Here is a 14,060-nt window from a genome sequence, read left to right as displayed (position 1 = left end):
GGGCGTAAATGTATATCAAGCATATAGGATAGTATTATGGCATTTCTACAAGAATACGACTCTTTACAAGTAATTATTTATAATAAATCTTTCATACTTGTATTATACTAATAAATGTCTCACTTCATAAATAAACATGCCGGTTAAATAAAATATAACAAGCGGTAATAAACAATTTACGTTATGAAAAATTACGGAATAAAATGTAACCAAGCACATGTGACTCATTCATGAGCCCACTCCAGAATATAAGCTTGGCCTAACCAATAAACATGATAAGCCCAACCAATAAAACCTAATGAGCCCAACCAATAAACATGACAAACCCATCAAATAAAACTTAATGAGCCCAACAAATCAAACACACATGGGAAGAATAGATGTAATGGACAAATAACAATCCAAGCAAGACATTCCAAACCCATTTATGCTCGTAAACATGAATTAGTAACTCATTTCATAAATACTCGTCACTTGAATGAAAGTATAAATAAATGGAAATAAGCCATTTTATAAAGAGAAAAACAAGAATTGAATTATAAATGACTCAAATTTAAGATAGACCATTTATTACTTACAAAGCATAAATAATTAAATTGGACTCGTCTTAAAATGAAAACATGTCATTTCTTATATAAATGATATAATTAAATAATGAATTCCACAAATATAAATCATGTGACAAAGATATATAAATGAATGATATTTAACAAATTACGTTACATAAACCACGAGACGAAATTTAAATAAATCAAGCGCGAATACATGCATTTCACGGTCAAAAATTAATCTAACCGAGGCTACGACCTAGCCATGACCGGCACCTGCCCAGCCACGGCCTGGCCGCACACCCGACATGGCTCAGCCACGGCCTGCAAGGCCTGGCCACAGCCCCTGCAAAAACAGTACAAGGCAGCCAACAATGCAGCCAAAGGCGAAGAAAAACGCAGCATTCACCAGTCCAGCAAAAACGCAGTGCTTCCTTCTTGTCCAGCCGTCTTAGGACGGTTTCCTAGGTTAAACCAAGATGAATTTCACCCGAACAAAAGACCTAATCCAAACATGTACATGTACTTGAGTCAATAGAAAGAGGTTTGGTTCAATTTAGCATAAAGAAACCCATCAAAACAGCCCGCGAAAACTGCTCGACAAGGTCCATTTTTACGATTTATAAAGTTCTTTTGTGACCGTCTTAAGACGAAATTTTAAGCGTAAAAAGAGTGAAATTTTTAACATACAACCAACCCATTACACACATGTATATGTATCCAAGATAGGAGCTAACAAATGACTCAAACTAGCAACAAAATCGACATCCAAATCGCACCCAAAACGTCCTTTGCAGCCCCTTCACTCACGGTTTTCACCCCATTTTTGAGACCGTCTTAAGACAAAATTTTAAGCATGATACAAGACGGAAATTAACCATACGAAGGACCCGTATCATACTTGGATATACACTTGAGACGAAAGTAAGAGAGTTGGCTCGAAACATCAACCAACCATAGACCAAAAACGAATACAAAACCGTCTCACAGCAGTCCCCTGTATTCACGTTTTTACAGTCCATTTGAGCTATATTTCGACACCAGTGAGGACACGGTTTAAGACGGGATTTGACACGATAAATTTAAGCATACAAGTGAGAAAAGCATAAAGACCCATTCTTTAACACATAAGAGCATGAAAAACGACATATAAGACGAAATTTTGACACTTTGTCGAGTAACCTATCACTGTTACCTCGAAAGCTCTTTATTCTTCAAGTAAACGGTCCACAAAGCACGAGTTTTCCTCTGGGTCTTCAAATCCTTCACCTAGGAGCAAGAAAACGGGATGACTAAGCTAAAAAAACGAAACTTTATAAGATGGCCGAAGGAATAAACTTCTACAAGGGTGGGACTTTCTTACCTAGAAAGTTGAAGGACGGAAAGGGGAAGAGAATGGCGTAAAAATAAAATTAAACGGTAGAGAAATGGAGGAGAAATCTATGGTTGAAGGTTGGATGTTAATGGCGATGGTGTTGTTTTGGTTGTTACTGTGCATTGCTGCGAAAAAAAAAGGAAAGGAAGAGGAGGTAGGGACGGTACAATGAGGGAATAAAGTAATTAATTTAAATATGGAGTAAGTGAGTGGTGTATGTGTTGTCGATTTTTGGCTGGTCCGGATTAAATTAGTCTCACATGAGAAATGTGACGGTCTGCTAGACGGAAATACGTCTTAAATCTACTATAACTTAAGACGGAAATTATAATTATTACTATCACTATTATTACTATCCGACTAAATATATACATTTTTATATAAACTAAACTTTAAACATATAATCGTTATAAAAATCATACTTAAAATGAAATTAATCAAATTAAGAAATTTAAAAATATAAATGAAGTAATAAAAGAGTTAATTAAATTATAAATGCTAAAATGGAAAATTCGCGGGTGTTACAATCACCCTACCTTTTAAAAAGTTTCGTCCTCGAAACTTGAAAGTACAAAATGAAAGGTTATAAAGATAAAGCCGAACTTTTGAAATTGGCAACCAAAACATTAAAAGGTTACTTATTTTAAGAACTAAAATTCCTTCAAAAGTTTCAAGTAGAATTTTCCAACAACAACAGATACTCGTCAAAGGAACGGAAATGTTCTTGTTGCGCATTCAAGATCATCACATTCCAAATCAAAGACAAGGTCAAATACCAAATCATTCGCAGAAATCCAAAATCAAAATACTTCCAAAAACGTTTATGAAGAGTTTTCAAAAGTATAAGTCTCCTTCATGGAATGAAATTGCTCTTGTCGTGCACACAAGAGCGCTAACTTTCTAAGTCAAAGAAAGGTTCAAAACAAAATCATTCGCCGATAAGCGTAGGACAAGTTATTAGACACCTTTAATAACGAGTCCTAACACCCCATCGACGTTAAAACCAAATGAAAATTAAAAGATTCATTTTTAAACTCTAAAAGGATTCAAGTTCTCCAAAATATAACATTAAATTTTGACAAGGAAATCATAAATAGATCAAAATTAGTTAGAAATTGGGCAAAATTAAAAGTAACTCAGGTTTAGCAATCAAAAATCATGATAAAGAAGTTTACACTCGGCGAACAAAAAGGGAACTAAATCAAATTTTTCATTTTCAAACCTTTAAAATAGGTAAAGTTTTGTAAAGGTAACATAAATTTTTAATAACGAACCAAAAATGGTAGATTGAAATTGTTAGAAATTGTACGTAGTGAAAAGTAGCTGAGACATCATATATACAACGTATGCTAAAAGGATCTAAACTTAACCAACAAAAGAGCTATGACGAACTTCTTAGGGGTAGGAGTCGAAGTCAGGTCAACAAGGATGTCAAAGATAGAGTTTTATAAGTTACCATCATCAAACTTAAAGGAGGAGCACGACGAAGCGAGAAAGAGAGGAATGAACGGTAACGCGTATGGTCAAAGAAAAAGGGAAATTAGACAACAAGGAAACGCCAGATACTCAAAATAATAACATCATCCTAAACGGTTCCGAAAACTTCCTATTAAAATAAATCTCACAACCACATTACCTCCAAGGATTTCCTTAAAATAACTTACATCACTTTACATCCAAGCTACTCCATGAAACTAAGTACTTCACCACACTTGTGATTCAACAATTCCCAATCATTAAACATCCACAACGACTTCCACAAAACAAGATAAAAGCTACTAACAAAGCTATACTCATACCCAACAAACTTCAAAAGATAACATCAATCTATGTATGGTCATCAACATCCTAAAAGGGTTTTCTTTCAAGCTCGCATCATAACCTTACCCCATGTTTACTCCTAAAGTAACAACGCTCAACCTACTAAGCTTTCAAATCCCAAATACGATTAATAAAGTCAAGTTCCATAATCTTAGTAACATAGGCAACTCACACTTAACACACATAATCCCACCAATCAATTATACTCACTTTATATCAAGAAACTAGGTAAAAGAATCACCAAGGTATGTCTCACCACACTACCTAAGCCTTTCTAGCAGCACAACCTCTCAAAACCAGGGTTATGGGTCAACCACAAACAATCTCCTCAAAAGTCAAATTTTTGAACCAAGGTTAACATTCCATAAGACAAGGATGAAGGTGTTCATGAGGGGTCTTATAAGAATAAAAGATATAAAGGCAATTTCCAATATATGAGAGAGGAGTTGCGAAAGATAAAGAAGCACAAAGATAAAGGGATAAGACAAGGTACTCTAAGAGAGGAAGGAATCTTCGGGAAGGTAGAAACATTCTTCAAAGGTTGAACAAATCTTCAATTCCCGATAATAGGCACCATGTCTTGATCGCCAAATAGGTAAGATCCCGGTTATAGATCCAAGGGTACAAAAATCATTAATTGACAATCAACAAACATGTTAGAACCTACCACGAAGCATACACAAAGAGACTATCAACTTAGATCCTTATTTCTACCCATATCTCACTTATTATTCAAGGTCAAGTTCAAAATTTAAGTTTGGGGTTCACGTGCGTGTGTTGGGAGCAACATAGGCTCTGATACCAACTGTAAACCTCCGCAAAATCGCTAAGCAAACACAATAAGAAAAGTGCGGAATTTTAGGAAATTTTTGAAACTTTTTAAAGTTTAAAGCGTGGGTTCAATAAAACTTACAACAAGATAAAGTATGCGGAAATAAAATTCAGTTTATACAAATGTGATAGTCAAAGATGGGGAAAAATATATCCCTCGAATGACAAGACGATAAAGGGTGAGTCTAAGCAATCCTACTAGATAGACTACTAATCCAAAGTGCTCGCTAGCCACGGCCTGGACGCACACTCAACATGGCTCAGCCACGGCCTGCAAGGCCTGGCCATAGCGCCTGTACAAACAGTACCAGGCAGCCAACAATGCAACCAAAGGCGAAGAAAAACGCAGCATTCACCAGTCCAGCAAAACGCAGTGCTTCCTTCTTTTCCAGCCGTCTTAGGACGGTTTCCTAGGCCAAACCAAGACGGATTTCACGTGAACAAAAAACCCAATCCAAACATGTACATGTACTTGAGTCAATAGCAAGAGAGTTGGTTTAATTTAGCATAAAGAAACCCGTCAAAACAGCCCGCGAAAACTGCTCGACAAGGCCCCATTTTCACGATTTATAAAGTTCTTTTGTGACCGTCTTAAGACGAAATTTTAAGCGTAAAAAGGGTGAAATTTCTCACATACAACCAACCCATTACACACATATGTATGTACCCAATATAGGAGCTAACAAATGACTTGAACTAGCAACAAAATCGACATCCAAATCACACACAAAACGTCCTATGCAACCCCTTCACTTACGGTTTTCACCCCATTTTTGAGACCCTCTTAAGACGAAATTTTAAGCATGATACAAGACGGAAATTAACCATAAGAAGGACCCGTATCATACTTGGATATACACTTGAGACAGAAGTAAGAGAATTGGCTTGAACCACCAACCAACCGTAGACCAAAAACGAGTACTAAACCGTCTCACAACAGTCCCCTGTATTCACGTTTTTACAGTCCATTTGAGCTATATTTCGACACCAGTGAGGACACGGTTTAAGACGGGATTTGACACGATAAATTTAAGCATACAAGTGAGAAAAGCATAAAGACCCAATCTTTAACACATAAGAGCATGAAAAACGACATATAAGACGAAATTTCGACACTTTGTCGAGTAACCTATCACTGTTACCTCGAAAGCTCTTTATTCTTCAAGTAAACTGTCCACAAAGCACGAGTTTTCCTCCGGGTTCTCAAATACTTCACCTAGGAGCAAGAAAACGGGATGACTAAGCTAAAAAACGAAACTTTGTAAGATGGCCGAAGGAATAAACTTCCACAAGGGTGGGACTTTCTTAGCTTGAAAGTTGAAGGACGGAAAGAGGAAGAGAATGGCGCAAAAATCAAAGGAAACAGTTGAGAAATGGAGGAGAAATCTACGGTTGAAGGTTGGATGTTAATGGCGATAGTGTTGTTTTGGTTGTTACTGTGCATTGCTGCTATTGTTTGAAAAAAAAAAAGAAAAGGAAGAAGAGGTAGGGACGGTACAATGAGGGAATAAAGTAATTAATTTAATTATAGAGTAAGTGAGTGGTGTATGTGTTGTCGAGTTTTGGTTGGGCCGGATTAAATTAGTCTCACATGAGAAATGTGACGGTCTTTTGCTAGACGAAAATAAGTCTTAAATCTACTATAACTTAAGACGGAAATTATAATTATTATTATCACTATTACTACTATTCGAGTAAATATACACATTTTTATATAAACTAAACTTTAAACATATAATCCTTATAAAAATCATACTTAAAATGAAATTAATCAAATTAAGAAATTTAAAAATATAAATGAAGTAATAAAAGAGTTAATTAAATTATAAATGCTAAAATGGAAAATTCACGGGTGTTACAGAGTAGGTGACCACTCGGTCGAGTGCATGGTGCACTCGGTTGAGTGTCACCTGGGGCAGATTGTTTTCACTTTCACTCGGTTCCAAACTTCCGATTTCATCATATAAATACTAATAGACTCCGATGGTGACTAACATACCCTTAAATAACCGAATTTAAGCGGCCCTATGGCCATCATCATTACACAACTAAGATAAAAACATATGTGACATACTACCGATACAAACCTACTATTTCATAATTCTTTTCGCAACCGTTCTGTTTTCTCCCCATACTCGACGACGGTATCACCATACCGTCATCAACAACCATAATAGTCACATCGGTAGCCACAACACTTATACTATCTCATGGACACAACCCTACCTACTCATTACTCTCAAGGAATAATGACAACATAATCACCCAAATGGACACTACCACAAGATCACGATGTATACTATGGACGCTTTTCCTGACGTTTGGGAGTCAAGTTTACCAACAACGTATATATTACCACTCATAGGATCAAGTCTCACGTAGTCATTTTCACACTTATACACACCTACTTCCCCTTTAAACGGCTAAACTCTATAACACGAAGGATCAACTACCTCGACAATATGGTTGAACCCTCAAGCATTACATGCCACACCCTTACTCTCATGACCGCGAAAACCCAACTTGATAATACTAAATCTATTATCATATATCTCGATTATCTGCCCATCAAAGTTTCCCAAGTCATGGTCATTAACGATATCCTTTAGCATGCAATTCAAACTTCGTTCACTATCCATAAGTCCAAACACTTAACGAATATCCAACCTAGATTACACAGTATTAATCACGCAAGAAACCGATCGATTGTTATAATAAACATGTATCACGCCACATTTTATATATTATCATGCATCAAATGGACCAAGATATCATGCAAGGTACTTAACCATGATCAAAACTACATGTAATCACACAACATTTCATTTGAGTAAGTAAATCATGTAAGATACTAAAAAAAATTCATATCACGCATATAATCATGCAACATACTACGTTACGATTCCCGACTCGTTACCACCCACGTGACCAACCGAAACAAGAGGTTCTAGTTTTGAAATGAGGGATCCTTCTCACCCAAAACCGACCTCCAATTGTACTCATGTCGGGTTCATTTTATTAGACGCTCCTAAATTCATTTTGGTTCATTGGTTTAGGTTCCAAAATCGTCGCTCTGATACCACTTTGTAACACCCCCTTCTTACCCAGCCAAGGTAATTGGGAGACGTTACCATCTCGGTTTCCCGAGGCGGTAAATAAGAGATACAATCAAGAAACATTTAATATAAACAACAAGTTTAGTGATTATAAAACATGGATGAATAAATAAAGGAATAGAACACATGACTACTGTCTATGCTATCTATCAAATATCCAAGTACTCGACTCCAAGTCTAAGCGCGGCCCAAATCCCGATCACGTCAACAAGCAAAACTTGTACTTAACCTGCTCCCCATATGATCGGAAATGTCATATGGATCGACACAAGCCAGCCCGAAAATAGGTGACCATTACATAGACACACCAAACGTCAGTTCCAATAAATAAATTGTGACATGACTCGAGTGTGTGAACATGCAACATGACTATGATATGAATGAACCGCTATCAAACAACCACCACCACGGTACCGGGACACGCCCATACATACCGACAGCCACACTGGTATTAGGACACGTCCATACATACCCGCAACCACAAACAAGAACCGGGACACGCCCAGACGTACCGGGACCGGAAGCCAACCGGATCCCCTGCCAGACGTTGTGTCTTAAGCACACGAGTCCCTCCGTAACTCAAACCATTAATGTGCACATCCCTCTTGGAGTGGGAAACTTCAAGAGGCGACCCGAGCGTGAGATGGTCTCCCAACCGCCTCACGTCTCCATAACAACAAGTAGGCCATCAAGTCTTCCGACGTACAAGACAGTACAATAAATGCAAGATACCATATAACATTCCAATTACCGACTCACTCAATACAAATGAATGACTTATGACTCATTTAACAATTAGAGAAATTATTAAAACTGGGTAAGATAAACCTACCTTTTAGAAAATCTCCATAAGCAATCCGAATAAAATAATCTTCCACAAAAACCGTCACCTAAATAAAGTAATTAAATATATTTTAATTACTAACTAATCTAATTAAATTAAATACGAATTAATTAATTAAATAAAACTCGTTTCAAAACTACCCAAAACCCTTCACAAGACTCGGCCCATATTACCGCCCTAGCCCACCATGTACCACCTCACCCTAGCCACCACAACCACCTTATTCACGGGCTGCCAACCACCATTACCACCACTAATCATCGTACCCAACCACCACCACACAACCGTAACTACAACAACACACACACCCGACACAACTCGCACCCCACACACACAAACACCACCAAGACCGCCACCATCGTGGCATCCTCTGACCACAGTGGACCCAACCACCAGCCCACAACCCCGGCAACACCCACCATAATAACTGACATCCACCACAATAACAACAAACACAACCCACAAAGTCAACCCGTATGGCCCTCTTGGACCCCAATTTTCTACCACTTAACGCCACCCCATCAACCACCCATGACCACCACTACAAACTCCACTCAACCCTCGACAAAACCCATCCAAGATCAGCCCAAGATAGTCAATAAAGATGGGTCAAAAATCCGTCTTAAGACGGTCGCACAAAACAGCCCATAAGAGTCCTAATTTCTCGGTCAAACCTCATTTCAGGCGGTCACCGGCGGGTCTAGGGTGGGGTCACACGGTGGGTCCAAGTCACGGGTGAGTCAACGGTGTAAATTAAATAATATAAATCCTAGTTTAAGACGGTTTACCTTACGATCTCGAGGCGGAGAGACAAAATCTCCATTTTCCTTATTTCCCTTTTGTCTCTTCTTTCTCTCTAAGGATTTGTGTGGATTTTGTTAGGATAGAATGAGGATTGTGTTTGGAATGGTGATGGGTGGATAAGGTGAGGGGTATATGTATATGGGTAGTTAGTATGGTATAAGTATTTGTACACATGTATAGTATATCGTATTATTATTATTATCATTATAACTTATTATTATTTTTATTAATTATCATTACCATCCTATAATAATAATAATAATAATAATAATAATAATAATAATAATAATAATAATAATAATAATAATAATAATAATAATAATAATAATAATAATAATAATAATAATAATAATAATAATAATAATAATAATAATAATAATAATAATAATAATAATAATAATAAATAATTATTATTATTATTATTATTATTATTATTATTATTATTATTATTATTATTATTATTATTATTTCATTATTCCGTCTCATACATAATTCGTATAAAATACAATATAATATTATTTATATAGTTATAAAATATGGAGTATTACAGTACGTGATTATTGTAATGAATCACGGTTTTATAAATTTATTATTAACATGCTTACATGCGTGTAAATAAACTAACAGTTCAATATCCCAAATTGAATAGGAAGCATTGGGTGCTATTGGCAATCCAAGTGGAAACAAAAACAGTGTACTGGATTGACTCTCACAAAGGCAAACCCTCTAACAGTTGTGTAAAGATAATAACTGAGTAAGTTTACAACCTTCAATAATGTCATTTGTTATTGTATGACTTGAGCCATATATATGCAAATAATAATGGCATGTGTTTATATTTATGAATTAGTGTTTTTGAAGCAAAAAAAAAAGATTATGTCCACTTGGGAAATATGAAAGCAACATTGTTCCCAATTTTATCACGCCATTAGTAAGTGTATTCTTAATAATTACTCGTATCATTTAATTTATGTTTATGCGAGAGGTTGATTATCTAATTCAGCTGATTTGTGTGTGATTTATATAATAGTCTCCTAAAGCACCAAACGACAAACAATGCGCCTTTTACGTTTGTCAATCCATGTGGGAGGTTATCAACGGAAAACTTTCTACCATTCCGATACGGGTTAGTGTGATTTAAAAACTATTTCAGACGTAAATTGAGTTCAATTCTGTATAATTCCATGTATTATATCTATTTTTATTATGTATATTTTGAATTGTAATCTTCACTAATATTCAACAAAGCCCCAGAATATTCGACAGAGGACATCACCCAGTTGAGAAATATGTGGGCTAGTTATGTTGTTTCATTAGCGGAGTCTAAATAGTTTGCTCATGCTTTATGTACGTGTGTATATATAGAGTCGTTGTGTATTATTTGCTTCTGTTGTTTTTTTGAGGATGTGTATTGGCTTTTGATCCTCCTGTTTGTACTGTTTTTAAACTGGGTTAAATTGATCACGGGGTATAATATTTTGATGCAGGATTGAATTTTTGTAGTGCACAACTGCTGGAATGTTATTTTTCAGCAGCTGCTAGAAACGCTGCTGAAAAAATAGCATTTCAACAATAACAGTTTAAAACAACCCGTTGTAAACAATTATTTGACAATGGTTTTATTTAGATAAATAACCGTTGACATATTTTCCCTTCCATCCAAACCGCCAAAAATATAATATAACGAACGATAACCGTTGTCGAATTCAAAACTTTTACAACGGTGTATTTAAGCAGAACCGTTGTCAGAGTTTCATCAATAAAAATAGATAACGGTTACATACGTTGTCAATAGATAAATATAACAACGATTTTGCACGCAGTAAAACCGTTGTTAAATTTTGACATTTAATTAAATAAGATAACGAAATGAACCGTTATCATATATAATATTTAAAAACGGTTTTGGAACAAAAAAAACCGTTGTCAATAGTAAACTAGGACAGCGGATTTGAAACCGTTATTAGATTTAATAACGGTTTCTTAAAAGTATACCCATTGCCATAAACATATTTAACAACAGTTTTATAACGGTTCTTGAGTTGTGATAACGGTATTATAGATCCGTTATTGATGTTATATAACGGTCGCGTGTTTGTACAACTATGGTATATATTTAACAACAGTCGTTGCAATAACGGTTTCGTGTTTCTATTTAATAACGGTAATTGCATTATCCGACCGTTATTGAAGGTCTTATTTGGCGTATTGAAACGAAAAGAAATTAACAAAATTAGAACATCAGCTTATGCACATTCATATATTGTAGAAAGAAACAAAGTAATACAATGGCATCTATGGCATTTTTTTTTGTCTTTTCGACTTTGTATTTGCCTTCCGATTGCTTTTCTCTACCCAACTTTTCGGGCAACTTCTTCCTTTGTAGTGGCATTGTCTCTTTTTTATGCCCTTTGGAGAACCACTATGATTATTTGCATCCACATTTCTTTCGAGTTCTTCGCTTGTCATTGATATTGATACATGACATAACTCGTTGACATGTTCGCTCGGGCACTGTCTTTTAGCTAGTAATTGCTCAATAATCTTCGCAGACTCTTCACAAACCTTAGACACGAAGTTGTATGTTTCATGGGATTCACATGCCCTATTTACTATATTTTCAATACGATGGCACAACTCCTTGTACCGATTTGTAAAATGAGCTTTCACATCTATTTCCTTATGGTGTTCATCTACTTCTTTGTATCCATGTCTTGCATCTCTTGTCCATCTATTAAGTATGTAGTGTTCTGGATCAACTTGATATTCATTATGTCTAATACTTTTAAAGCATGGCTACAAAGGATTCCATGAGTCTCGAACTTGCGACAATCACAGTAAACAGTTTGCATAGAATGATTGCTGGATTGCTACTAATCTTTCCTTGGTCTCATTGACATTTGCAATAGTGTACATATGCATAGACTGATCTTCTTCTTGATTTTTTATGTAAGCACCTAATTGCTCTTCATAATCCTCTTGAAATTCATCAAATATTTTTGGGGTGTAAAGATTTCCAGCTTGTACAAGCATATTGGGGCCTTCTTCATTTTCAATCTTGGAAGTTTATGTATTGAGTCGTGTTCAGCTATCGACTCATTATAGCGCTTGCTATTGACAACTCTTTCGAAGTGAGTGAAAAAATCTACTAAGTTTAAATCGGACTTCAAATATCTTTTCAAATCAGAATTGAGACTTTCGCTTAGTTGAGTGGATCGCATACCGGCTGTAAATGTTTTGTTAACATAAGCTCATGCCCATTTTTCCTTGACTTCAAATATTGTGGGGAGCCATGATTTACTAGGCACGTCATGTTTCTTGAGTAAAGCATCCCAAGCAAGTAAAAACTCTTCTTCTTTCTCGTATACATCAATACATGCCTCAAAATCTTGAGAAAAATCTGGATTTTCCTGATATGAATGGTGCACATGCCTTAATGCATTTTGTCTTATATGCCAAGTGCACAAACCATGGAAAGTTTGTGGCATAACAATAGGAATAGCATTTGACATTCTGTTCTTGTTTTGGCTCTGCCGTCTTTGATGAGATGATCTCTTTTATCCACTGTGCGTTGACCCTCTTTGTGACAGGAAAATCTCCTTGAAGTTAATACTCCATCTTTCTTACTTATGTTCCGATATTCTTTATGTATCCCAAACCCTATTCTCCTTGCATACTCGTTGTAAAAGGTGTACGCAACTTCTTCATTCACAAATTGCATATTCAACTTTGGAGTATTGTAATCAACAACATCTGTGTCGTGTTTCATAGATTGATAATGTATGTTATTTACCCAATTCGATATATCTAAGCTCATTGCAGTATCCATTTTCTTTTTTCCTGTGAACCACCAATATAAAGTATGTGTAAGATAAATTAATAGGATCATTGTACAGGGTATATGTAAACCATAAAAATTGAACCTGCAATAATAAATAAAGAGGCACAAAAATAATACGGAAAACAAGAGTTTTATTATTGAAAGATTAAGGGTTACAATTTCCGTAACTCTCTTGATTTCATCTCTAAGGGATTTAGGGTTTTGATAGTACTACGAGGGTCTTATCGACTTAATCCCGTAGGGAGATGATGGGGTCGTTTTGTGACTTATTCCATCTACATACAATTTGGTAGTAGGAAGACGGTGTCGTTTGAGACTTAATCCATGTGCTCCCCTTCTAACCCTAGATATTGTAGCTGTATTTATAGTTGTACTTGACTTAGAGGGCAAGATAAAGATTTCTAAAATATCTAAGATATTATCACAATATTTATTGATAATTATCTCTAAATACTAAAGACTTTTGTTAAAATAAATAGATACCAAAATATAAAATTTCGGTGTCTACAAATGCCCCCTCGAGACTGGTTGTAGAGACTTTAATGTCGGTTGCAACTTGGTCTCGAATTTGCTACTGAATTTGACCTTTGGAGAATGGAGATGAAGAGCGAAAATCGTCCCACCGAGCGTGCCAATTTGTAAACCATAAAAATTGAACCTGCAATAATAAATAGAGAGGCACAAAAATAATACGGAAAACAAGAGTTTTATTATTGAAAGATTAAGGGTTACAATTTCCGTAACTCTCTTGATTCCATCTCTAAGGGATTTAGGGTTTTGATAGTACTACGAGGGTCTTATCGACTTAATCCCGTAGGGAGATGATGGGGTCGTTTTGTGACTTATTCCATCTACCTACAATTTGGTAGTAGGAAGACGG

The 14,060-nt window shown here is 35.9% G+C and overlaps 1 protein-coding gene across 1 annotated transcript; it reads right to left on the bottom strand.

Annotated features, from left to right (window-relative positions):
• Positions 1-800: 800 nt before the first annotated feature.
• On the bottom strand, positions 801-12,372 carry LOC141632121 (uncharacterized). The gene is made up of 4 exons (XM_074444698.1): positions 12,176-12,372; positions 11,674-12,070; positions 1,744-1,817; positions 801-894 (listed from the first exon to the last, which is right to left on the bottom strand). Exons 1-4 carry the CDS (start codon positions 12,370-12,372, stop codon positions 801-803), a joined length of 762 nt encoding a protein of 253 aa, XP_074300799.1.
• Between the last annotated feature and the right edge of the window lie 1,688 nt (positions 12,373-14,060).

The sequence above is a fragment of the Silene latifolia genome, chromosome Y (assembly GCF_048544455.1).
Source record: "Silene latifolia isolate original U9 population chromosome Y, ASM4854445v1, whole genome shotgun sequence".
Lineage (NCBI taxonomy): Eukaryota > Viridiplantae > Streptophyta > Magnoliopsida > Caryophyllales > Caryophyllaceae > Silene > Silene latifolia.
This window is presented reverse-complemented; position numbering and strand designations above follow the sequence as displayed.